The sequence below is a fragment of the Bos taurus genome, chromosome X, assembly GCF_002263795.3.
Source record: "Bos taurus isolate L1 Dominette 01449 registration number 42190680 breed Hereford chromosome X, ARS-UCD2.0, whole genome shotgun sequence".
Taxonomy (NCBI): Eukaryota; Metazoa; Chordata; class Mammalia; order Artiodactyla; family Bovidae; genus Bos; species Bos taurus.
The window spans coordinates 87331923-87358502 of NC_037357.1; the positions used below are offsets into that span (position 1 = coordinate 87331923).

Sequence of the window (26580 nt, forward strand, 5' to 3'; positions counted from 1 at the left end):
GTAAATTCAACTTTTATCACCACTATACAGATGGGCAAACTGAGGCTCTGAGTGCCTTCCATGTTCTCATCAGCCCTGAGTACAGTCCTTTGCCTTCCTGATCTTCCTCTCCCTCTTTCTCCTCATTACGAGGCCCAGTATCTTGATCTCACAGTGGCCTCTCTCTCTGTCCTGATTCTCTCGGCCCTCAGCCTGGCTGTTACTGGACCACCTCCTATAACCTCCCCACTTCCCATTCTGGATGTCTGTGATGCAGGGTGAGTCCAGGTCCAAACCCGAGGATGCTGCTAAGTTAAATCAGCCTTTTGTTTTCAATCACGGAAGCTTGCCTGAAGCCTTGGCCCCACAGGAGGTCTTGGCATCACCAGGCACAGCTCAGCCACCAACTGTCCACATTACAGAGATACCTGCCTTTGCCAGCAGGGGCGTCTCATCTCCAAGACTGGGAAAGTGTCTGAGAACACAGAGGAGGAACAGAGGCAGAAACATTCACACCTGAGAAGGTCACAGGCCTCTGGGTGTGTGAGCCCCAGGCCTGGGTGTCCCTTGGAGCCTCCTTCTCTGTGAGTGGACAGCTGGGGGCAGCCTAAGGTCAGCTCTGCCTCTTGCTCCTGGGGGACCCTGGAAGACTCTGGTTTAAGCTCAGGGTCTTTTGCAGATGGCCATCCCAATTTGGAGGGGACAGCATGGATTTGATTCCCGGTCAAGTAACTAGATCTCACATGCTGCAACGAAGATAGGAAATCAAGCATGCTGCGACTAAGATCCGGCACAGCCAAATAAATAAATATAAAAAAAATTAAAAATGAAAAAAATCATACAGTAAAATTGACCTTGGGAGTTCTGTGAGTTTTAACACGTGTGGATTCATGTAACTACCACCACATTCAGGATACATGACTGTCCTATCACCCTACAGAACTTCCTTGTGCTGTCCCTTCATAGCCACACCTTCCCACACAAATATGACTAACTGATATTTTACAAAGGTGTGTCTATGTGTCTATAACCCTTTGCCAATACTACACTGTCTTGATTATTGTAACTTTATAGTAATTCTTAAAAGCCATGTTGGGGCTTCCCAAGTGATGCTATGGTAAAGAATCTGCCTGCCAATGCGGGAGACAGTAAAAGACATGGGTTTGATCCCTGGGTTGGGAAGAGCCCCTGAAGGAGAGCATGGCAATCCACTCCAGTATTCTTGCCTGGGAAATCCCATGGACAGAGGAGCCTGGCAGGCTGCAGTCCATAGGGTCCCATAGAGTTGGACATAACTGAAGCAACTTTGCACGAAAAACCATGTTAGTCCTCCAATTTTGTTCCTCCTTTTCAAAATTATTTTGACAGTTGTAGTTCTTTGTTTTTTCACATCTATTTTATTCTCTATTTTTTTAAATTAAAAAAAGTCTTTTGGCCACGCCACACAGCTTATGCAATCTTAGTTCCCCAAACAGGGATTGAACCCTAGGCCCTTGGCAGTGAAAGCACAGAGTCCTAACCACTGGAAAGCCAAGGAATGTCCTCCACATACATTTTAGAACCAATTATTCTGTATTAAAAAAATTCCTGCTGAGATTTTGAATGGAATTGCATTAAATCTAAAGATCAACTTGGGGAAAACTGACATCCTAACTACATTGAATCTGTCAGTCCATAAACACTACATTTGTTTGTTTAGGCCTTCTATTTCTTTCATCAGCTTCTTGTAGTTTTCAACATCCACAGATCCTGTACATGTTTTGTTAGATTTTTTGAGGAGCTGTTGTAAAAGAGTATTGTGTGTGTCTTTAAATTTTGGTTTTGTCTCTTGATAGTATATAGAAATAAGCTTGATTTTTGTGTGTTGAACACTATTTTCTCATCCCCATTCTGCCATTGAACCCATGCACTGAGATTTTTATTTGGCTATCATATTTTTCACTTCTAAAATTTCCATTTATTTCTTCAACTATTCTCTCTCTGTGCCAAGATTTCCTGTTTCTCCATTTGTTTCAAAAACGTTCATGATTAATTTGTTGAAGCGTTAAAAAAATAGGTGCTTTAAGGACTTCCCTGGTGGACCAGTGGTTCATAATCCTATTTTCAAAGCAGCAGAGGCAGGTTTGGTTCCTGGTCCAGGAACTGAGATCCCATATGCCTCGGGGCCAACTAAGCCTACACACCACAACTAGAGAAAGCCTGTGTGCCACGACCAAGACCCAGCACAGCTAAAGCACAAAAACAAACAAACAAAAAAGATGATATCAGGGTTTCCCTGGTGGCTTAGTGGTAAAGAATCTGACTGCCAAGGCAGGGGACACAGGTTTGATCCCTGGTCCAGGAAGATCCCACATGCCAAGGGACAACTAAGCCTGTGTGCAAAAACTACTCAGTCAGCGCTCTAGGGCCAGTGAGCTGAGACTACTGAAGCAGGTGCCTAGAGCCAGTGCTCCACAAGAGAAACCACTTCAGTGAGAAACCTGTGCACCACAACTAGAGAGTAGCCCCCGATCTCTGCAACTGGAGAACACCCATGAGGAGCAATAAAGACCCAGCACAGCCATAAATAAATACATCTTTAAAATTAGACGATGTCAGATAATACTTGGCATCTTAGTCTTTTCTACATTGGTGTCAGTTGATTGTCTTTCCCATGTAAGCTCAGATTTTCCTGGTTTTTCACATTTTGAGCAATTTTTTTTTCACTTAAAAATTTAATACAATTTTAGAAGTTACTTTCCATTTACAGTTATTATAGAATATTGGTTATATAATACAGTAAGCCTATCTTGCACCCTATAGTTTGTACTTCCAATGCTTCTACCCCTATATTGCCCCTCCCACCACTGGTATGCAGTAGTTTGTTCTCTATATATGTGAGTCTGCTTTTTTGTTTTATTCACTAGTTTGCTGTACTTTTAGATTCTACATCTAAGTGATATCATACAGTATTTGTCTTTCTCTGACATTTCACTTAGCATAATACCATCCAAATCCCTCCAGGTTGCTGCATTCTTTTTATGGCTGAGTATTATTCCCTTGTATGTATCTATCATGCATCTTTATCCATTCATCTCTTTGCGTACACTTTGGCTGTTTCCATGTCTTCACAACTCTACATAATGCTGCTATGAACATTGGAGCACATGCATCTTTCCCAATTAGTGTTTTTGTTTCTTTTGGATATATATACCTATGAGTGGGATTCCTGGGTCACATGGTAGTTCTGTTTTTATTTTCTTGAGTATTTCTGATCAATTTTGAATCATACGTTGGACATTTTGAATATTAGGTTCTGAGACTTGAGCTTGATGCTGCTGCTGCTGCTGCTAAGTCGCTTCAGTCGTGTCCGACTCTGTGCGACCCCATAGACAGCAGCCCACCAGGATCCGCCGTCCCTGGGATTCTCCAGGCAAGAACACTGGAGTGGGTTGCCATTTCCTTCTCCAATGCAGGAAAGTGAAAAGTGAAAGTGAAGTCGCTCAGTCGTGACCGACTCCTCGAGACCCCATGGACTGCAGCCCACCAGGCTCCTCCAGCCATGGGATTTTCCAGGCAAGAGTACTGGAGTGGGGTGCCATTGCTTAGCCATGCCTGATTCTCTGCAACCCCATGGACTGTAGCCTGCCTGGCTCCTCTGTCTATGGGGATTCTCCAGGCAAGAACACTGGAGTGGGTTGCCATGCCCTCCTCCTGGGAATCTTCCCAACCCAGAGATCGAACCCAGATAGCCTGCATTGCAGGTGGATTCTTCACTGTCTGAGCCACCAGGGAAGCCCAAGAATACTAGAGTGGGTAGCCTAACCCTTCTCCAGGGAATCTGCCTGACCCAGGAATACAGCTGGGGTCTTCTGCATTGCAGGTGGATTCTTTGCCAGCTGAGCTACCAAGGAACGTGTAAATTCTATGGAGTATATTGTACTTTGGTTTTAGCAGGCATTATATCTCACTTCACAGGCAGCCACCACAGCCCTCGTCCTAGTGGCAGGGCTGGGATAATGGAAAACAGTACACCAGAGTGGAAAGGGACAGTAGAAAGTGGGGCGAGTCTTGGAGGCGTTACTTGAGGCACCTGTGCCCTGGAAGAACTGGAGCTGCTGACAGAGCACAGATATGGAAGTCATCTGGGGTTGGGGGCGGGGTGGTAATCTGTTGGGGGAGTTGGGCGGGGAAACCAGCCCACTTGGCGCACGAGAGACGGGTTGCGCGGTTTCCCATCAGCCCTTGCGGTGCAGCGTGTGTAACGTGATTTGCGTGTCGAGCTCTGCAGCTCGCATCATAGCTTTTGCTTCTTTCTATTTGGCTGAGACTAACCAGGTAGGTCCACCGATATTTCCTGTCTGGAGTTTAAGTGTGCATGTGTTTCAGGGGAAGCCAGAGGGCTTTGGGCTGGTCAGGCAGTGCCATCTTTAACTTTTGAAGGGGAAAGCCCTCGAGGTCAGCCTCCATAGCTCTTGTTCTGGTGGTGGGAGAGTTAGGGCAGCGGGCAGTGGAGGTCAGGGAGTCAGATGAAGGTGGGGTGAGTCTTGGGGTGCTATTGGAGGTATCTGGGTCCTGGAGGCCTTAGAACTGATGACAGAGCACAGAAACGGGAGTTATCCATTGAGGGGAGGTGGCGGGGGGCGGAAGCGAGTCATCCATGCGGAGAGGGGGGAGGGGCGAGGAAACCAGCCCACATGGTGCACGGGAGACTTAGTGCACATGCCCAGGGTTGAGCGCTTTCCCGTCAGCCCTTGTGAAGCGTGTGTAACGTGGTCTGTGCTGAGCTCTGCAGCTCGCATCTTAGCTTTCACTTCTTTCTATTTGGCTAAGTCTAACCAGGTAGGTCCACCGATATTTCCTGTCTGGAGTTTAAGTATGCATGTGTTTCAGGGGGAGCCAGTGGGCTTTGGGTGCATCAGATGGTGCCATCTTTAAATTTTAAAGAGGAAAGCCCTCGAGGTCAGCTGTCATATCTCTTGTTCTGGTGGCGGGAGAGTTAGGGCAGTGGGCGGTGGAGGTCAGGGAGTCAGATGAAGGTGGGGTGAGTCTTGGGGTGCTACTGGAGGTGTCTGGGTCCTGGAAGCCTTAGAACTGACGACAGAGCACAGAAACGGGAGTTACTCGTTGAGGGGAGGTGGCGGGCGGCGGGGTGGGGGGGTCATCCATGCAGACAGGGGGAGGGGGCGGGGAAACCAGCCCAAGCGGCACACGAGAAACATAGTGCGCATGCCCAGGGTTGCGTGCCTTCCCATCGGCCATTGGCGTGCCGCGTGCATAACGTGGTCGGGTGCCGAGCTGTTCGAGTCGCGTCTTAACGTCTGGGTTCTTTCTACCTGGCTGAGACTCACCAGGTAGAGCCACCGATATTTCCTGTCTGGAGTTTAAGTGTGCATGTGTTTCAGGGGAAGCCAGTGGGCTTTGGGTGGGTCAGGCGGTGCCTTTAACATTTGAAGAGGAAGGTCCTCGAGGTCAGCCGCCATATCTCTTGTTCTGGTGGCGGGAGAGTTAGGGCAGCGGGCGGTGGAGGTCAGGGAGTCAGATGAAGGTGGGGGTGAGTCTTGGAGTGCTACTGGAGGTATCTGGGTCCTGGAGACGTTAGAACTGACGACAGAGCACAGAAACGGGAGTTATCCTTTGAGGGGAGGTGGCGCGGAGTGGGGGCGGGGTCACCCAAGCGGAGACGGGGAGGAGCGGGAAACCAGCCCAAGTGGCGCACGGGAAACATAGCACGCATGCCCAGGGTTGCGTGCCTTCCCGTCAGCCATTGGCGATCCGCGTGCGTAACGTGCTCTGGGTGCCGAGCTGTTCGGGTCGCGTCTTAACATTTGGGTTCTTTCTACCTGGCTGAGACTCACCAGGTAGAGCCACCGATACTTCGTGTCTGGAGTTTAAGTGTGCATGTGTTTCAGAGGGAGCCAGTGGGCTTTGGGCGTGTCAGGCTGTGCCATCTTTAACTTTTAAAGAGGAAGGTCCTCGAGGTCAGCCGCCATCTCTCTTGTTCTGGTGGCAGGGGGGTTAGGGCAGTGGGCGGTGGAGGTCAGGGAGTCAGATGAAGGTGGGGTGAGTCTTGGGGTGCTACTGGAGGTATCTGGGTCCTGGAGGCGTTAGAACTGAGGACAGAGCACAGAAACGGGAGTTATCCGTTGAGGGGAGGTGGCGCGGGGTGGGGGTCACCCATGCGGAGACGGGGAGGAGCCGGGAAACCAGCCCAAGTGGCGCACGAGAAACATAGCGCGTATGCCCAGGGTTGCGTGCCTTCCCGTCGGCCATTGGGGTGCCGCGTGGGTAACGTGGTCGGGTGCCGAGCTGTTCGGGTCGCGTCTTAACATCTGGGTTCTTTCTACCTGGCTGAGACTTAACAGGTAGAGCCACCGATATTTCCTGTCTGGGGTTTAAGTGTGCATGTGTTTCAGGGGGAGCCAGTGGGCTTTGGGTGGGTCAGGCCGTGCCATCTTTAAGTTTTAAAGAGGAAGGTCCTGGAGGTCAGCCGCCATCTCTCTTGTTCTGGTGGCGGGAGAGTTAGGGCAGCGGGCGTTGGAGGTCAGGGAGTCAGATGAAGGTGGGGTGAGTCTTGGGGTGCTACTGGAGGTATCTGGGTCCTGGAGGCGTTAGAACTGAGGACAGAGCACAGAAACGGGAGTTATCCGTTGAGGGGAGGTTGCGGGGGGGGGGGTGTCATCCATGCAGAGAGGGGGAGGGGCGGGGCGTTAGAACTGACGACAGAGCACAGAGACGGGAGTTATCTGTTGAGGGGAGGTGGCGTGGGGTGGAGGTCATCCATGCAGAGAGGGGGAGAGTCGGGGAAACCAGCCCAAGCGGCGCATGGGATACATAGTGCGCATGCCCAGGGTTGCGTGCCTTCCCGTCGGCCATTGGCGTGCCGCGTGCGTAACGTGCTCTGGGTGCCGAGCTGTTCGGGTCGCGTCTTAACATCTGGGTTCTTTCTACCTGGCTGAGACTCACCAGGTAGAGCCACCGATATTTCGTGTCTGGAGTTTAAGTGTGCATGTGTTTCAGAGGGAGCCAGTGGGCTTTGGGCGGGTCGGGCAGTGCCATCTTTAAGTTTTAAAGAGGAAGGTCCTCGAGGTCATCCGCCATCTCTCTTGTTCTGGTGGCGGGAGAGTTAGGGCAGCAGGCGGTGGAGGTCAGGGAGTCAGATGAAGGTGGGGGTGAGTCTTGGGGCGCTACTGGAGGTATCTGGGTCCTGGAGACGTTAGAACTGACGACAGAGCACAGAAACGGGAGTTATCCTTTGAGGGGAGGTGGCGCGGAGTGGGGGCGGGGTCACTCAAGCGGAGACGGTGAGAAGCGGGGAAACCAGCCCAAGTGGCGCACGAGAAACATAGCACGCATGCCCAGGGTTGCGTGCCTTCCCGTCAGCCATTGGCGATCCGCATGCGTAACGTGCTCTGGGTGCCGAGCTGTTCTGGTCGCGTCTTAACGTCTGGGTTCTTTCTACCTGGCTGAGACTCACCAGGTAGAGCCACCGATATTTCGTGTCTGGAGTTTAAGTGTGCATGTGTTTCAGAGGGAGCCAGTGGGCTTTGGGCGGGTCAGGCGGTGCCATCTTTAAGTTTTAAAGAAGAAGGTCCTCGAGGTCAGCCGCCATATCTCTTGTTCTGGTGGCGGGGGGGGGGGGGGGTTAGGGCAGCGGGCGGTGGAGGTCAGGGAGTCAGATGAAGGTGGGGTGAGTCTTGGGGTGCTACTGGAGGTATCTGGGTCCTGGAGGCGTTAGAACTGACGACGGAGCACAGAAACGGGAGTTATCCGTTGAGGGGAGGTGGCGTGGGGTGGGGGTCATCCATGCAGAGAGGGGGAGGGGCGGGGAAAGCAGTCCAAGTGATGCACGTGAAACATAGTGCGCATGCCCAGGGTTGCGTGCCTTCCCGTCGGCCATTGGCGTGCCGCGTGCGTAACGTGGTCTGGGTGCCGAGCTGTTCGGGTCGCGTCTTAACATCTGGGTTCTTTCTACCTGGCTGAGACTCACCAGGTAGAGCCACCGATATTTCGTGTCTGGAGTTTAAGTGTGCATGTGTTTCAGAGGGAGCCAGTGGGCTTTGGGCGGGTCAGGTGGTGCCATCTTTAACTTTTAAAGAGGAAGGTCCTCGAGGTCAGCCACCATATCTCTTGTTCTGGTGGCGGGGGGGGGGGGTTAGGGCAGTGGGCGGTGGAGTTCAGGGAGTCAGATGAAGGTGGGGTGAGTCTTGGGGTGCTACTGGAGGTATCTGGGTCCTGGAGGTGTTAGAACTGACGACAGAGCGCAGAAACGGTAGTTATCCATTGCGGGGGGGGGGGTGGGGTCATCCTCGCGGAGAGGGGGAAGGGGCGGAGAAACCAGCCCAAGCCGCGCAGGAGAAACATAGTGCGCATGCCCAGGGTTGGGTGCCTTCCCGTCGGCCATTGGCGTGCCGCGTGCGTAACGTGGTCTGGGTGCCGAGCTGTTCGGGTCGCGTCTTAACATCTGGGTTCTTTCTACCTGGCTGAGACTCACCAGGTAGAGCCACCGATATTTTGTGTCTGGAGTTTAAGTGTGCATGTGTTTCAGAGGGAGCCAGTGGGCTTTGGGCGGGTCGGGCAGTGCCATCTTTAAGTTTTAAAGAGGAAGGTCCTCGAGGTCAGCCGCCATATCTCTTGTTCTGGTTGCGGGGGGGGGGGGGTTAGGGCAGCGGGCGGTGGAGGTCAGGGAGTCAGATGAAGGTGGGGTGAGTCTTGGGGTGCTACTGGAGGTATCTGGGTCCTGGAGGCGTTAGAACTGACGACGGAGCACAGAAACGGGAGTTACCCGTTGAGGGGAGGTGGCGTGGGGTGGGGGTCATCCATGCAGAGAGGGGGAGGGGCGGGGAAAGCAGTCCAAGTGATGCACGTGAAACATAGTGCGCATGCCCAGGGTTGCGTGCCTTCCCGTCGGCCATTGGCGTGCCGCGTGCGTAACGTGCTCTGGGTGCCGAGCTGTTCGGGTCGCGTCTTAACATCTGGGTTCTTTCTACCTGGCTGAGACTCACCAGGTAGAGCCACCGATATTTCGTGTCTGGAGTTTAAGTGTGCATGTGTTTCAGAGGGAGCCAGTGGGCTTTGGGCGGGTCGGGCAGTGCCATCTTTAAGTTTTAAAGAGGAAGGTCCTCGAGGTCATCCGCCATCTCTCTTGTTCTGGTGGCGGGAGAGTTAGGGCAGCAGGCGGTGGAGGTCAGGGAGTCAGATGAAGGTGGGGGTGAGTCTTGGGGCGCTACTGGAGGTATCTGGGTCCTGGAGACGTTAGAACTGACGACAGAGCACAGAAACGGGAGTTATCCTTTGAGGGGAGGTGGCGCGGAGTGGGGGCGGGGTCACTCAAGCGGAGACGGTGAGAAGCGGGGAAACCAGCCCAAGTGGCGCACGAGAAACATAGCACGCATGCCCAGGGTTGCGTGCCTTCCCGTCAGCCATTGGCGATCCGCATGCGTAACGTGCTCTGGGTGCCGAGCTGTTCTGGTCGCGTCTTAACGTCTGGGTTCTTTCTACCTGGCTGAGACTCACCAGGTAGAGCCACCGATATTTCGTGTCTGGAGTTTAAGTGTGCATGTGTTTCAGAGGGAGCCAGTGGGCTTTGGGCGGGTCAGGCGGTGCCATCTTTAACTTTTAAAGAAGAAGGTCCTCGAGGTCAGCCGCCATATCTCTTGTTCTGGTGGCGGGGGGGGGGGGGGGTTAGGGCAGCGGGCGGTGGAGGTCAGGGAGTCAGATGAAGGTGGGGTGAGTCTTGGGGTGCTACTGGAGGTATCTGGGTCCTGGAGGCGTTAGAACTGACGACGGAGCACAGAAACGGGAGTTATCCGTTGAGGGGAGGTGGCGTGGGGTGGGGGTCATCCATGCAGAGAGGGGGAGGGGCGGGGAAAGCAGTCCAAGTGATGCACGTGAAACATAGTGCGCATGCCCAGGGTTGCGTGCCTTCCCGTCGGCCATTGGCGTGCCGCGTGCGTAACGTGGTCTGGGTGCCGAGCTGTTCGGGTCGCGTCTTAACATCTGGGTTCTTTCTACCTGGCTGAGACTCACCAGGTAGAGCCACCGATATTTCGTGTCTGGAGTTTAAGTGTGCATGTGTTTCAGAGGGAGCCAGTGGGCTTTGGGCGGGTCAGGTGGTGCCATCTTTAACTTTTAAAGAGGAAGGTCCTCGAGGTCAGCCACCATATCTCTTGTTCTGGTGGCGGGGGGGGGGTGTTAGGGCAGTGGGCGGTGGAGTTCAGGGAGTCAGATGAAGGTGGGGTGAGTCTTGGGGTGCTACTGGAGGTATCTGGGTCCTGGAGGTGTTAGAACTGACGACAGAGCGCAGAAACGGTAGTTATCCATTGCGGGGGGCGGGGGTGGGGTCATCCTCGCGGAGAGGGGGAAGGGGCGGAGAAACCAGCCCAAGCCGCGCAGGAGAAACATAGTGCGCATGCCCAGGGTTGGGTGCCTTCCCGTCGGCCATTGGCGTGCCGCGTGCGTAACGTGGTCTGGGTGCCGAGCTGTTCGGGTCGCGTCTTAACATCTGGGTTCTTTCTACCTGGCTGAGACTCACCAGGTAGAGCCACCGATATTTTGTGTCTGGAGTTTAAGTGTGCATGTGTTTCAGAGGGAGCCAGTGGGCTTTGGGCGGGTCGGGCAGTGCCATCTTTAAGTTTTAAAGAGGAAGGTCCTCGAGGTCAGCCGCCATATCTCTTGTTCTGGTTGCGGGGGGGGGGGGGGGTTAGGGCAGCGGGCGGTGGAGGTCAGGGAGTCAGATGAAGGTGGGGTGAGTCTTGGGGTGCTACTGGAGGTATCTGGGTCCTGGAGGCGTTAGAACTGACGACGGAGCACAGAAACGGGAGTTACCCGTTGAGGGGAGGTGGCGTGGGGTGGGGGTCATCCATGCAGAGAGGGGGAGGGGCGGGGAAAGCAGTCCAAGTGATGCACGTGAAACATAGTGCGCATGCCCAGGGTTGCGTGCCTTCCCGTCGGCCATTGGCGTGCCGCGTGCGTAACGTGGTCTGGGTGCCGAGCTGTTCGGGTCGCGTCTTAACATCTGGGTTCTTTCTACCTGGCTGAGACTCACCAGGTAGAGCCACCGATATTTCGTGTCTGGAGTTTAAGTGTGCATGTGTTTCAGAGGGAGCCAGTGGGCTTTGGGCGGGTCAGGTGGTGCCATCTTTAACTTTTAAAGAGGAAGGTCCTCGAGGTCAGCCACCATATCTCTTGTTCTGGTGGCGGGGGGGGGGGTGTTAGGGCAGTGGGCGGTGGAGTTCAGGGAGTCAGATGAAGGTGGGGTGAGTCTTGGGGTGCTACTGGAGGTATCTGGGTCCTGGAGGTGTTAGAACTGACGACAGAGCGCAGAAACGGTAGTTATCCATTGCGGGGGGCGGGGGTGGGGTCATCCTCGCGGAGAGGGGGAAGGGGCGGAGAAACCAGCCCAAGCCGCGCAGGAGAAACATAGTGCGCATGCCCAGGGTTGGGTGCCTTCCCGTCGGCCATTGGCGTGCCGCGTGCGTAACGTGGTCTGGGTGCCGAGCTGTTCGGGTCGCGTCTTAACATCTGGGTTCTTTCTACCTGGCTGAGACTCACCAGGTAGAGCCACCGATATTTTGTGTCTGGAGTTTAAGTGTGCATGTGTTTCAGAGGGAGCCAGTGGGCTTTGGGCGGGTCGGGCAGTGCCATCTTTAAGTTTTAAAGAGGAAGGTCCTCGAGGTCATCCGCCATCTCTCTTGTTCTGGTGGCGGGAGAGTTAGGGCAGCAGGCGGTGGAGGTCAGGGAGTCAGATGAAGGTGGGGGTGAGTCTTGGGGCGCTACTGGAGGTATCTGGGTCCTGGAGACGTTAGAACTGACGACAGAGCACAGAAACGGGAGTTATCCTTTGAGGGGAGGTGGCGCGGAGTGGGGGCGGGGTCACTCAAGCGGAGACGGTGAGAAGCGGGGAAACCAGCCCAAGTGGCGCACGAGAAACATAGCACGCATGCCCAGGGTTGCGTGCCTTCCCGTCAGCCATTGGCGATCCGCATGCGTAACGTGCTCTGGGTGCCGAGCTGTTCTGGTCGCGTCTTAACGTCTGGGTTCTTTCTACCTGGCTGAGACTCACCAGGTAGAGCCACCGATATTTCGTGTCTGGAGTTTAAGTGTGCATGTGTTTCAGAGGGAGCCAGTGGGCTTTGGGCGGGTCAGGCGGTGCCATCTTTAACTTTTAAAGAAGAAGGTCCTCGAGGTCAGCCGCCATATCTCTTGTTCTGGTGGCGGGGGGGGGGGGTTAGGGCAGCGGGCGGTGGAGGTCAGGGAGTCAGATGAAGGTGGGGTGAGTCTTGGGGTGCTACTGGAGGTATCTGGGTCCTGGAGGCGTTAGAACTGACGACGGAGCACAGAAACGGGAGTTATCCGTTGAGGGGAGGTGGCGTGGGGTGGGGGTCATCCATGCAGAGAGGGGGAGGGGCGGGGAAAGCAGTCCAAGTGATGCACGTGAAACATAGTGCGCATGCCCAGGGTTGCGTGCCTTCCCGTCGGCCATTGGCGTGCCGCGTGCGTAACGTGGTCTGGGTGCCGAGCTGTTCGGGTCGCGTCTTAACATCTGGGTTCTTTCTACCTGGCTGAGACTCACCAGGTAGAGCCACCGATATTTCGTGTCTGGAGTTTAAGTGTGCATGTGTTTCAGAGGGAGCCAGTGGGCTTTGGGCGGGTCAGGTGGTGCCATCTTTAACTTTTAAAGAGGAAGGTCCTCGAGGTCAGCCACCATATCTCTTGTTCTGGTGGCGGGGGGGGGGTGTTAGGGCAGTGGGCGGTGGAGTTCAGGGAGTCAGATGAAGGTGGGGTGAGTCTTGGGGTGCTACTGGAGGTATCTGGGTCCTGGAGGTGTTAGAACTGACGACAGAGCGCAGAAACGGTAGTTATCCATTGCGGGGGGCGGGGGTGGGGTCATCCTCGCGGAGAGGGGGAAGGGGCGGAGAAACCAGCCCAAGCCGCGCAGGAGAAACATAGTGCGCATGCCCAGGGTTGGGTGCCTTCCCGTCGGCCATTGGCGTGCCGCGTGCGTAACGTGGTCTGGGTGCCGAGCTGTTCGGGTCGCGTCTTAACATCTGGGTTCTTTCTACCTGGCTGAGACTCACCAGGTAGAGCCACCGATATTTTGTGTCTGGAGTTTAAGTGTGCATGTGTTTCAGAGGGAGCCAGTGGGCTTTGGGCGGGTCGGGCAGTGCCATCTTTAAGTTTTAAAGAGGAAGGTCCTCGAGGTCAGCCGCCATATCTCTTGTTCTGGTTGCGGGGGGGGGGGGGTTAGGGCCGCGGGCGGTGGAGGTCAGGGAGTCAGATGAAGGTGGGGTGAGTCTTGGGGTGCTACTGGAGGTATCTGGGTCCTGGAGGCGTTAGAACTGACGACGGAGCACAGAAACGGGAGTTACCCGTTGAGGGGAGGTGGCGTGGGGTGGGGGTCATCCATGCAGAGAGGGGGAGGGGCGGGGAAAGCAGTCCAAGTGATGCACGTGAAACATAGTGCGCATGCCCAGGGTTGCGTGCCTTCCCGTCGGCCATCGGCGTGCCGCGTGCGTAACGTGGTCTGGGTGCCGAGCTGTTCGGGTCGCGTCTTAACATCTGGGTTCTTTCTACCTGGCTGAGACTCACCAGGTAGAGCCACCGATATTTCGTGTCTGGAGTTTAAGTGTGCATGTGTTTCAGAGGGAGCCAGTGGGGTTTGGGCGGGTCAGGCGGTGCCATCTTTAACTTTTAAAGAGGAAGGTCCTCGAGGTCAGCCGCCATATCTCTTGTTCTGGTGGCGGGGGGGGGGGGGGGTTAGGGCAGTGGGCGGTGGAGTTCAGGGAGTCAGATGAAGGTGGGGTGAGTCTTGGGGTGCTACTGGAAGTATATGGGTCCTGGAGGTGTTAGAACTGACGACAGAGCGCAGAAACGGTAGTTATCCATTGCGGGGGGCGGGGTTGGGGTCATACTCGCGGAGAGGGGGAAGGGGCGGAGAAACCAGCCCAAGCGGCGCACGAGAAATATAGTGCGCATGCCCAGGGTTGCGTGCCTTCCCTTCGGCCATTGGCGTGCCGCGTGCGTAACGTGGTCTGGGTGCCGAGCTGTTCGGGTCGCGTCTTAACATCTGGGTTCTTTCTACCTGGCTGAGACTCACCAGGTAGAGCCACCGATATTTCGTGTCTGGAGTTTAAGTGTGCATGTGTTTCAGAGGGAGCCAGTGGGCTTTGGGCGGGTCGGGCAGTGCCATCTTTAACTTTTAAAGAGGAAGGTCCTCGAGGTCAGCCGCCATATCTCTTGTTCTGGTTGCGGGGGGGGGGGTTAGGGCAGCGGGCGGTGGAGGTCAGGGAGTCAGATGAAGGTGGGGTGAGTCTTGGGGTGCTACTGGAGGTATCTGGGTCCTGGAGGCGTTAGAACTGACGACGGAGCACAGAAACGGGAGTTATCCGTTGAGGGGAGGTGGCGTGGGGTGGGGGTCATCCATGCAGAGAGGGGGAGGGGCGGGGAAAGCAGTCCAAGTGATGCACGTGAAACATAGTGCGCATGCCCAGGGTTGCGTGCCTTCCCGTCGGCCATTGGCGTGCCGCGTGCGTAACGTGGTCTGGGTGCCGAGCTGTTCGGGTCGCGTCTTAACATCTGGGTTCTTTCTACCTGGCTGAGACTCACCAGGTAGAGCCACCGATATTTCGTGTCTGGAGTTTAAGTGTGCATGTGTTTCAGAGGGAGCCAGTGGGCTTTGGGCGGGTCAGGTGGTGCCATCTTTAACTTTTAAAGAGGAAGGTCCTCGAGGTCAGCCACCATATCTCTTGTTCTGGTGGCGGGGGGGGGGTGTTAGGGCAGTGGGCGGTGGAGTTCAGGGAGTCAGATGAAGGTGGGGTGAGTCTTGGGGTGCTACTGGAGGTATCTGGGTCCTGGAGGTGTTAGAACTGACGACGGAGCGCAGAAACGGTAGTTATCCATTGCGGGGGGCGGGGGTGGGGTCATCCTCGCGGAGAGGGGGAAGGGGCGGAGAAACCAGCCCAAGCCGCGCAGGAGAAACATAGTGCGCATGCCCAGGGTTGGGTGCCTTCCCGTCGGCCATTGGCGTGCCGCGTGCGTAACGTGGTCTGGGTGCCGAGCTGTTCGGGTCGCGTCTTAACATCTGGGTTCTTTCTACCTGGCTGAGACTCACCAGGTAGAGCCCCCGATATTTCGTGTCTGGAGTTTAAGTGTGCATGTGTTTCAGAGGGAGCCAGTGGGCTTTGGGCGGGTCGGGCAGTGCCATCTTTAACTTTTAAAGAGGAAGGTCCTCGAGGTCAGCCGCCATATCTCTTGTTCTGGTGGCGGGAGAGTTAGGGCAGCAGGCGGTGGAGGTCAGGGAGTCAGATGAAGGTGGGGGTGAGTCTTGGGGCGCTACTGGAGGTATCTGGGTCCTGGAGACGTTAGAACTGACGACAGAGCACAGTAACGGGAGTTATCCTTTGAGGGGAGGTGGCGCGGAGTGGGGGCGGGGTCACTCAAGCGGAGACGGTGAGAAGCGGGGAAACCAGCCCAGGTGGCGCACGAGAAACTTAGCACGCATGCCCAGGGTTGCGTGCCTTCCCGTCAGCCATTGGCGATCCGCATGCGTAACGTGCTCTGGGTGCCCAGCTGTTCTGGTCGCGTCTTAACGTCTGGGTTCTTTCTACCTGGCTGAGACTCACCAGGTAGAGCCACCGATATTTCGTGTCTGGAGTTTAAGTGTGCATGTGTTTCAGAGGGAGCCAGTGGGCTTTGGGCGGGTCAGGCGGTGCCATCTTTAACTTTTAAAGAGGAAGGTCCTCGAGGTCAGCCGCCATATCTCTTGTTCTGGTGGCGGGGGGGGGGGGGTTAGGGCAGCGGGCGGTGGAGGTCAGGGAGTCAGATGAAGGTGGGGTGAGTCTTGGGGTGCTACTGGAGGTATCTGGGTCCTGGAGGCGTTAGAACTGACGACGGAGCACAGAAACGGGAGTTACCCGTTGAGGGGAGGTGGCGTGGGGTGGGGGTCATCCATGCAGAGAGGGGGAGGGGCGGGGAAACCAGTCCAAGTGATGCACGTGAAACATAGTGCGCATGCCCAGGGTTGCGTGCCTTCCCGTCGGCCATTGGCGTGCCGCGTGCGTAACGTGGTCTGGGTGCCGAGCTGTTCGGGTCGCGTCTTAACATCTGGGTTCTTTCTACCTGGCTGAGACTCACCAGGTAGAGCCACCGATATTTCGTGTCTGGAGTTTAAGTGTGCATGTGTTTCAGAGGGAGCCAGTGGGCTTTGGGCGGGTCAGGCGGTGCCATCTTTAACTTTTAAAGAGGAAGGTCCTCGAGGTCAGCCGCCATATCTCTTGTTCTGGTGGCGGGGGGGTTAGGGCAGTGGGCGGTGGAGGTCAGGGAGTCAGATGAAGGTGGGGTGAGTCTTGGGGTGCTACTGGAGGTATCTGGGTCCTGGAGGCATTAGAACTGACGACGGAGCACAGAAACGGGAGTTATCCGTTGAGGGAAGGTGGCGGCGGGGTCATCCATGCAGAGAGGGGGAGGGGCGGGGAAAGCAGTCCAAGTGGTGCACGAGAAACATAGTGCGCATGCCCAGGGTTGCGTGCCTTCCCGTCGGCCATTGGCGTGCCGCGTGCGTAACGTGGTCTGGGTGCCGAGCTGTTCGGGTCGCGTCTTAACATCTGGGTTCTTTCTACCTGGCTGAGACTCACCAGGTAGAGCCACCGATATTTCGTGTCTGGAGTTTAAGTGTGCATGTGTTTCAGAGGGAGCCAGTGGGCTTTGGGCGGGTCAGGCGGTGCCATCTTTAACTTTTAAAGAGGAAGGTCCTCGAGGTCAGCCGCCATATCTCTTGTTCTGGTGGCGGGGGGGGGGTGTTAGGGCAGTGGGCGGTGGAGTTCAGGGAGTCAGATGAAGGTGGGGTGAGTCTTGGGGTGCTACTGGAGGTATCTGGGTCCTGGAGGCGTTAGAACTGACGACAGAGCACAGAAACGGGAGTTACTCTTTGAGGGGAGGTGGCGGGCGGCGGGGTGGGGGGGTCATCCATGCAGACAGGGGGAGGGGGCGGGGAAACCAGCCCAAGCGGCACACGAGAAACATAGTGCGCATGCCCAGGGTTGCGTGCTTTCCCGTCAGCCATTGGCGATCCGCGTGCGTAACGTGGTCTGGGTGTCGAGCTGTTCGGTTCGCATCTTAACGTCTGGGTTCTTTTTACCTGGCTGAAACTCACCAGGTAGGGCCATAGATCTTACTTGCCTGGAGTTTAAGTGTGCATGCATGTGAGGGCGAGCCATCGGGTTTCTGGCGAGTGGGCAGTGTGGTCTTTAGCCTCTGAGGAGCAAGGTCATCGAGTTGTCTTTCTCCTCACAGGTGTCGCGGCCGCCATAGCTCTTGTCCTGGTGGCGGGAGAGGGAGGGTGGTGGGTCGACTAGGTCAGGGAGTCAGATGAAGTTGGGGTGAGTCACGGGTATGTTATTTGCTGTGTCTGGGTCTTGGAGGTTCTGGAACTGACCACAGCACAGAATCCAGAGGCGGTTGCGGGGCTCGGGTCCTGGGGGCGGGGCAGGAGGTCATGGAAAGGTCTAGAAACTGACCACTGTGAGGGTTGTGACTGCACTGCGAGATTAGTAATGCCTCGAAAAGGGTGCGAAGGAAGGCGAGTGTCTCGTAGAATCTTCATTTCCATAGCTCGACTCTGCCATTTTAGTGCAAATATAGCTATAGAAAAAATGTAAATGAGTAAGTGATTTTGTGTTCCAGTAAAACTTTATGATGGGGGAGGGAAGAGAATGGGCTTGGCAAATGAGAATGTGACACTCTTATCAACAGTCAAGTTTTAAATTTCCAGCAGTGTTTCACTAAATGTCTCTATGATGGTGAATCAAGTTGTGAGATCAAAACTCATCAGAAATGTATTCTTGGTAATTCCCTGATCCTCCCGTGGTTAGGACTCCATGCTTTACTGTGGTTGGCCTGGGATCAAACCCTGGTCTGGGAACTAAGATCCCAAAAGCCATGTGGCGTGATAAAAAAAATCGTGTGTGTGTATATATATGTTCTTTTACTGTGTGTTTTAAGATGATTTTTCAGTCTATTTAGCCATAACAAATAGTTGCTTTTGCAAGTAGCCAGATTTACTGTAATTGGAAAGCACACACACAATTAAATTACCTTGAGAGTTATTTTGAAAATATTTTCAATTTTACAAAAATAGTATACATCATTATTTGGCCAGGGAAGTGTTCAAATATAATTTTTCTCTTAAGGGTATTTTCCAAATGACAATATTCTGTTTACAGTGGGAAATATGAGTCGAAGAATAAAGTCAACATACAGGCCTAAAGGAAGAGGTTTTGGTCGTGCATATCCCCAGGCACTTGTAAGTGTGGCTTTAAGTATTTTAACATTTGACGTTTTTTATTATTAAAAATTAATTCCTGTAGGTATTGTTGAACAATATAATCATAACGGTATTCCATGTAATAAGGAACATTGATCCAGGAGGATTATATTCTGGTGTTGCCTGTATGTATGCTGTTATGTTCCTGGGGAATGTGGCTGATGACATTCTTCTCAAGCTTATTAACAACAAAATTGCACACATCCATCCCAACATTGATTAAAATAGCTTCTGAAGTCTGTGGGTAACTGTTCTTAGAATAGCCTCACTGTGGGAAGAGTAAGTTTATTAAGAGTAAGTGTGAGTAGTATTGGAAAAATGTCTTTAGAGTTATTTATGATCAAATATGTTTATATTCTGTGTATTTATATTGTTGACACATATTAGTAACACAATTTTTCATTTGTGCACACACATCTAAAGATCGAGGTTGAGGAACCTGCAGAGGAGCTACCAATTGAAGGAAAGGGCATTACACCTGGTCAAGAGAGAAAGGATGAAGGAGCATCTGCATCTCCAGGTGAAGGGAAAGGGAAGAGGAATGCCTGTGTGTGTGTGTGTACGCATGCATGCACGCACTTTTATGTCTCTTGTATTATGATATACTAGTAATAGAAGGAAAGAAAGCAGTAGAAAGGGATCTCAAACATGGCCTGAAAGTAAAAGTGAAGTCGCTCAGTGGTGTCCGACCCTCTGCAACCCCATGGACTGTAGCCTACCAGGCTTCTCCGTCCATGGGATTTTCAGGCAAGAATACTGGAGTGGGTTGCCATTTCCTTCTCCAGGAGATCTTCCCGACCCAGGGATTGAACCCGCGTCTCCCGCATTGTAGGCAGACGTGGGTGCAATCCTTGGCTCAGACGGTAAAGCGTCTGCTTACAATGCGGGAGACGCGGGTTCAATCCGTGGCTCAGACGGTAAAGTGTCTGCCTACAATGCGGGAGACGGGGGTTCAATCCGTGGCTCAGACGGTAAAGTGTCTGCCTACAATGAGGGAGACGCGGGTTCAATCCCTGGGTCGGGAAGATCTCCTGGAGATCTTACTCTTCCCACAGTGAGGCTATCCATGGGGTTGCAGAGGGTCGGACACGACTGAGTGACTGGGTGATTTATGGCCTGAAAATTGGCTGGAAAAGTGAAGAGAGTATAGTTTGTAGCTTAGGGTAATCCCTCACTGTAATAAATTTCTTCTATTTTATAAATGAGAAAATTGAGGCTCAAGGATTGTGTTTGTCAAAGAGCATTTGACTATTGAATACAAAATCTGTATTTCACTCCAAAGTTGGAGTCTCCTTATCGTGAATGTGGCTGTAAATAAGGTGAATGATTTTGCTTAAAACTCAAATATCTGTACTGTAATGTTTCTCAGTATTGGCCCAGTTGAATGTAGTAGGACAGAGACTCCAGAAATGAGTCCTGAATGATGGCCATTGTTTATGTAATTGATATTTTTACATGGAAGTTTGATTAAAGCTCAATAGTTCAGGGTACTGGCATACTGGTTTAGTATGATTTTTAAAAAATAATTATTTTGGTTGTGTTCTGTCTTCATTGCAGCATGTGGGCGCGCTCTTGTTCCAGTGAGCAGGGGCTACTCTTTGTTGCAGTGTGCAGGCTTCTCATTGAGGTGGCTTTTATTTGTGGAGGACATGGCACCCAGGCTTAGTAATTGCGATTCATGGGCCCTAGAGGGCACAGGCTTCAATAGTTGTAGTGTGTGTGCTCAGTACTTGTGGTATACAGACTCAGTAATTGTGCCTCAAGGGGACTCAGTAGTTGTGGCACATGGACTTAGTTGCTGTGCAACATGTGGAATCTTCCCAGACCAGGGATTGAACCCATATCCTATGCAAGGCAGGTGAATTCCTTTCTACTGTGCCACCAGGGAAGTCCTCAGAAGATTATTCTAAGATTAACATAAAGACAGAAATTATTTCTCCTGCATATATACAGTATTTTGAAGCAAAGCATTTATATAACTCAGGCCACTATTAAAAGTTTCTAGAATTTGATGGGCAACTATGCCCATTTCATTTCCTTCTATCATACTTCCTTTATCCTCACTGTATATTTGACTGTTATTCATAATTTTGCTGTTACTTTTGGTACCAAAAATGGGATTCATTTATGGAAAGTTACATATTGGATGTTTGGACTTAAATATTATTTATTTTAATGAAATAAGTTTCTGGTTACCCCAATAGAGGGTGGGCATCACAACTGTAAGATTTGTTACAGACCGCAAATCCACTCAGATAACCCTTCAGAAAATTACATTTTACTTGTAATTGAAATCCTATATGTGGTGTAGACTTGAGGCTTTGTAGCTAGCTGAGGCTCACTGTTTTTAGTACACTACAGCAAAATACAGAAATAATTAATTCTTAGACTGACATTTAAAATGTTTCAAAATACAGGAAAACAAATACGTAAAGTCCACTCCTAGTTTCTGTTAATGATGCATTACTGAACTATACACTTAAAAATGGTTAAGGTGGTAATTTGTTGTTGTTGTCTAAAAAAATTTTTTTTGAGCATGCCACATGACTTAGTGGGATCTTAGTTCCCTGACCATGGATTGAACCTGGGTACTTGTCAATGAAAGTGCAGAGTCCTAACCACTGGACCTCCAGGGAATTTCCTGTTAATATGTTTTTAAACCACAATTAAAAATAATTATTGTCTTCCTGAAGTACAATGTAGACATCATATCTTCTCTTTAATTTTTACTTTATATTTCTAAAACATAAAATTTACATAGAATTTGCAAGCCTAGAACAATTAACTGATACTTTTCACCTAGATTTACCAATTGTTAATAGTTTTTACCACATTGGTTTCATATCCTCTTCCCTTCTCCTGTATATATACACACACACACATATACACACTTACTGATGTGTTGGCTCTTTTTAATACTGAGTCATTTAGATAAAGGTTCACATATTATGACCTTTTACTGTAAGTACAGTAATGTATATATAGCTCAAGAACAAAGAAAAAGTCATTTTTTGGCTGATCAGTGTATGGTTATCAAAATCAAGAAATTAGTGAGAATATGCAATCATAAAATACACAGTGTATATTCAAGTATCTCCAGTTGTCCTGATAATTCCCTTTACAGAATTTTTTTTGATCCAGAGTCCAGTCCAGGATCATGTAATGTATTTTAGTCATCATGTCTATTTAATCTTCTTTAATCTGGAATAGTTCTTTAGTTTCCTGTCATTCATAAAACTACATTTTTGAAGAGGAACATAACAGTCAGTTTGCAGAAGGTTAACCAGTTTGAGGTATTTTTTAAAGACTTCTTCCCCCCATTCAATATTTATTGTTGTCTGCTCATGCCATGTAAGAGAGCTCACAGTCTAGTCAGAGAGATCCAAAAGATCATTGGTAAGTACAGTCACAATTACAGTATGCATAAGTACAAAAGGAGTACCTAATTTGTTTGAGGGCAGTCTTGCAAAAGGAAGAGGGGTAATAAAACCCTGTTTTCCTGGTGTTTGGTAACAGACTCCTGAAACAATGCTCTTGTGATTCTCATGCATCACATGTATTACTGCAGTAGCCTAAGGCTTTTATTTCATAACCTTGAAGGAATGAATATTACCATTCCCTTATTCATATCTCATGTTTTATTTCTTAAATTGATAAACTATTTATTTGCAAGGGCCTTCCCTGGAGGCTTCTCAACAGGAACTGGCTGAGCCAAAGACCGGTTCTGAGCATGGAGATGGCCCTGATGTCGAGGGGAAGGGAGTGCCAAATCTAGAGCCCATAAAAATGCCGGAAGCGGGTATGTTATCTTATTAAGCATGTGAATTAGAGTGTCTGTTGTCCACAATATTACATTTTTAATAATACAGAGATAATGTTACTGTTATTTTAATACAGTTCACATAAATACAGAGATAATGTTACTGTTATTTTAATACAGTTCACATAAATACAGATTATTTGAAATGTAGTTCAGAGCTTAAATGCCCATGGAACATCAGGTATATAAACAAATTGGGTCAAAGCCATACTGAATTATAAAATAAAAGCTTTTAAGTATAAGCCTTTCAACCAACAGTTAATAATAATTTTCAGATATTTTTATAGAGCTCTGCATTTAACAAATATGTAATGCATTTGTAACACGCATCAGTTTGTATGAAATACACTGAAACCCTGAAGTAGGTTCTAGTACCAACTCTTAACATAATTTGTGTGACTCTTGGGCAAACCCCTTAACTTCTAAACTCATCTTTGCTCTTCTAAAAATAGTGACTTCAAATAAGATATTGAAAAATTATTTTTAGTTCTCATTATTGCTTATTCTGGTTCTGTTGCATATAATACAAAGATAAGCTATTTTATGAGATTTTTATTATAAATCATCAAATCCTGACCTGAGTCAAATTACATTTGAAGTTTCATCACTACTAAGAAAATGAACAAAAACACTTTGCTTGATGTTTGTTTTACTGTTCAAGTTCTGATGCCTCTCCTCAGATTCTGTTGAATTCTGAATTCTCTGGCTCTTAATGACAATTGCATTTTATTTTTTTCCAGTTTTATTTATGTATAATTGACAAAATTATAAACAGTTGCATTTTAAATCCTTTCTTGAATTAAGCCTCAAAAATGACTAATAAAATATCAAGAGAAAGTCTAGTTTTCTAATCTTTGTGGCTGATCAAGTAGAGAGAGTGCATGTAGTCAGGGATGCTCAAGGTTAGTGTTAGTAACATAACCTATGCTGAGTATGCTCCCTGTCTCCACTATCAGTCTTAATAAGCTACTGTTCCTAATAAAATGTGGACACTGATATAATCACCTCTAACCATGTCAAATGTGGCATGAAAATTTTGTGCCTTGAGGCATCAAATTGGTAAGATTGAATTTCAAAGGTCATAACTGAAGTGTGAAGCACTTGATGTTTAGGGAAGAAATTACCCTGCATTAGTCTTCTAAATATTTTCACTTCACAGTCCTGGTCCATTTTACATTACAAGACATTTTATATTACAAGACAGTTTGCAGGCTACTTCCAGGAACCTGTTAAACATGGCTAAGATGTACTCATAGGAAGATCATAGCCTTAAATACATATGCTATTAAAAAAGAAAAAGGTGGTAAACTACATGAACATTCAATATAAAAAAAATAAAAGGCAACAAAATCTAAGGGGAAAGAAAGGGGATTCTTAAGACAGGTATGAATCATTAGGAGAAGGAAAAGTAATAAAACCAATAAATCGAGATTGCTCTTTAAAAAAATATTTGTGAGTAGAAGACCTACTAATTTAAATGATCTTGGAGAAAATACAAAATGCCAAGTATCCATAATAAGGATTATGAAAAAGACAAATATTGACTATATTATCTATCTATCTGGATATTTGGCTTTCCAGGTTTTTTTCTCCTACACTGATAAATGGTACTGTTTTCCTTCACCATGTGATGTTACCTTTGATGGTAATGGCTTAAAACTAGCATAACCACATAATTTATTATGCAAACTGGAATGCTTTTAAGTGTATAAAAAGTCACTACTCATAGTTAGAGCAGGAGTATGGATGCAAACAGGGGCAAATGGTTAACTTACTACTAGGTAAGGGTTAAACTGGCTCATAGAGAGTTTTGTACTTTTCTACATTAGAGCCAAAACAAATGCACTACTAACCTTTCTGTTGTTCATTTAAGCAATTCTAAGTGTGACATTATTGTTTTAGATATCCTACCTATATTAATATTTTTTCAAGTCAAAACATTTAAATGAACTTTTAAAAAGTTTCTTTTGTTTCTTAGGTTTTTTATTGTTTGGTTGGATTTTTACTAAAAATATAAAAAATTGTACTTTCTACTTAAAACTACTTCTGAATAGAAGCATTGGGTTTAATCACTTCTGAACTTGAATAGTCTGTTTCTCTGTACCACTAGAAAGAGGGATGTGTTTAGCAAATGTGGTTAATGTGCCTGAAAGTCTACCTTCAAAGTCTCTACAGAGGTTTAACTGTAGATAAAGCCAAGGGTTGGTCATCCTTAGGGTTCTGGTTTTAGTCAATTTTATAAAACTAAAACTGTAGTGTCCTCTGTATCCCTTTAGTGTCATCTCAATAAAGTTCTAACTAATAATCCCAAATGTTTGTTAACTTACAGGTGAAGGAAAACCGCAGATTTGAATGAAGACAAACTAACCATGCAGGCTGTTCTTGTGTTGAAAATGTGGCTCTTAAAATTCTCTCAATATTGCCTCTGAAACTACTATAACATTTAAAAAGTTTGAAACAAAAAATTCAATAAAGCCTTGCAGCATTGTCCAAAGAAGTCTTATACATCTTTTGTTAAATTTATTTCTAGGTATTTGATGCTACTGAAAATTACACCTTTTTGGGAAATTTTATATTTTGTTTGATCTGGTATAGAGGGACATAATTTTTGTGTGTCATTTTTTTCTACCCAGCAACCTTGCTGAATATGCTTATTAAGTTTAAAAGTTTACCTTTAGGTCGTTTTCAATTTTTTTTTTTTTGGTGATATTCTTTATTTTTTTTAATTAATTTTATTTTATTTTTAAACCTTACAAATTGTATTAGTTTTGCCAAATATCAAAATGAATCCACCACAGGTATACATGTGTTCCCCATCCTGAACCCTCCTCCCTCCCCATACCATCCCTCTGGGTCGTCCCAGTGCACTAGCCCCAAGCATCCAGTATCGTGCATCGAACCCGGACTGGCAACTTGTTTCTTACATGATATTATACATGTTTCAATGCCATTCTCCCAAATCTTCCCACCCCCTCCCTCTGCAACAGAGTCCATAAGACTGTTCTATACATCAGTGTCTCTTTTGCTGTCTCGTACACAGGGTTATTTACATAATTATATCATCTTTGAATAGTAATAATTTTGTTCTGTCATTTTAAGCATTATAGCTTTTATTTCCATTTCTCATGGCATTAGGTAGACCCACCTAGTAAAATGATGTATAGAACTGGTGATAGTGTACATCCTTGTTTTATCCCTGATGAGAAATGGAAAATTTTCAGTATTTCCCCATGATATATAACTGCTTTTTTTGGTAGATACTTTATCAGAGTCATTCTATTTTATAATTACTTTGCTTAGGGTAGTCATCTTGATTATATGTTGAATTTCATCAAACACTTAAAAGTGCATCTATTGAGATGATCACTTCCCTCTATTAATATAATAGGTTGAATTACATTGATAGGTTTCTATGTTTAAGCCAATTTTATATTCCTAAGATAAACCAATTTTGTCATGAGTAATCTATGTCCTAATTTGTTTAGAATTATGTGTGTCCTCATGAGTGACCTAGCATATGCTTTTATTTCATGTATTCTTAGACTTTGGTATCAAAGTTAACGCTAGCTTCATACAATGAGTTGGGATGTAAAACCTCGAAATTCTCTAGAGCTGCAAGACTGAGTACCTATCCCTTCAAATTTTGTGAGGTGCCCATCTTCCCTGCCAAATACCTCTAATGATGATGTTGCTCTGAAAAATACCTGCTCCTGTTTCTATGCTGATACAATCTTCAGTACACAGAAAATTAAAAGTCACTGTTCTTGATTTTGATCTGTGCTGTCTGGTCACAAATGGCTGACAAACCCTGGAAAGTGAAAGTTGCTCAGTCATGTCCGACTCTAATGCGACCCCATGGACTAGACAGTCCATGGAATTCTCCAGGTTAGAATACTGGAGTGGGTAGCGATTTCCTTCTCCAAGAGATCTTCCCAACCCCGGGGTTGAACCCAGGTCTCCTGAACTGCAAGCAGATTCTTTACCAGCTGAGCCATCAGGGAAGCCCAAGAAAACTAGAGTGGGTAGCCTATCCCTTCTGCAGCGGATCTGTCCAACCCAGGAATTGATCCGGGGTTTCCTACATTGCTGGCGGATTCTTTACCAGCTGAGCTGCCCTGGAGCTGTAAACAATTACGACCACAGCTTCATTTACTGAGTTCTTTTTATCTAATGATAATAGGAGTTACTATAAAAACTCAAATTTACAGAGTGTGTATGTGTGCTAGGTTCTTCACATGTATGACCTCAGCCTCACAAAGAGTTTGTTTTCACAAAACTGAGTTCTCTCTTGACTGCAGTAACAGGCATATTTGGGGGGTTCAAGTTCTAAGTTCAAAACCCTTGCTCTTTTCTCAGAGTAGCTCTGGAAGTGTTGAGTACAGAACTGATGGTGTCAGTTATAATTTGATGTGAGTGAGTGAAGTCTCTCAGTTGTGTCCGACTTTACGACCCCAAGGACTGTAGCCCACCAGGCTCCTCC

At 49.0% G+C, this 26580-nt stretch overlaps 1 protein-coding gene across 9 annotated transcripts; it reads left to right on the forward strand.

Moving 5' to 3' along the window:
• Positions 1–4193: 4193 nt before the first annotated feature.
• LOC100848555 (X antigen family member 5) lies at positions 4194–24597 on the forward strand. 9 transcript variants are annotated; one of them, XM_010821937.3, is made up of 5 exons: positions 4194–4296; positions 18180–18259; positions 18704–18800; positions 21954–22079; positions 24430–24597. In XM_010821937.3, the coding sequence occupies exons 2-5, from the start codon at positions 18188–18190 to the stop codon at positions 24450–24452; spliced, it is 318 nt and encodes a 105-aa protein (XP_010820239.1). In that variant the 5' UTR covers positions 4194–4296; positions 18180–18187; the 3' UTR covers positions 24453–24597. The 9 variants fall into 9 exon arrangements, with proteins under 9 accessions (XP_010820239.1, XP_010820241.1, XP_010820238.1 ...); XM_010821939.4 differs by lacking the exon at positions 4194–4296 and adding an exon at positions 4720–4800; XM_010821936.4 differs by lacking the exon at positions 4194–4296 and adding an exon at positions 5186–5312.
• Positions 24598–26580: the final 1983 nt, after the last annotated feature.

Coding starts and splice junctions, on each gene's coding strand:
- LOC100848555 (XM_010821937.3), top strand. CDS start 18,188: ATGAGTCGAAGAATAAAGTCAACATACAGGCCTAAAGGAAGAGGTTTT. Junction 18,801..21,953: donor AGGAGCATCTGCATCTCCAG/GTGAAGGGAAAG, acceptor TTTATTTGCAAG/GGCCTTCCCTGGAGGCTTCT. Junction 22,080..24,429: donor CATAAAAATGCCGGAAGCGG/GTATGTTATCTT, acceptor GTTAACTTACAG/GTGAAGGAAAACCGCAGATT.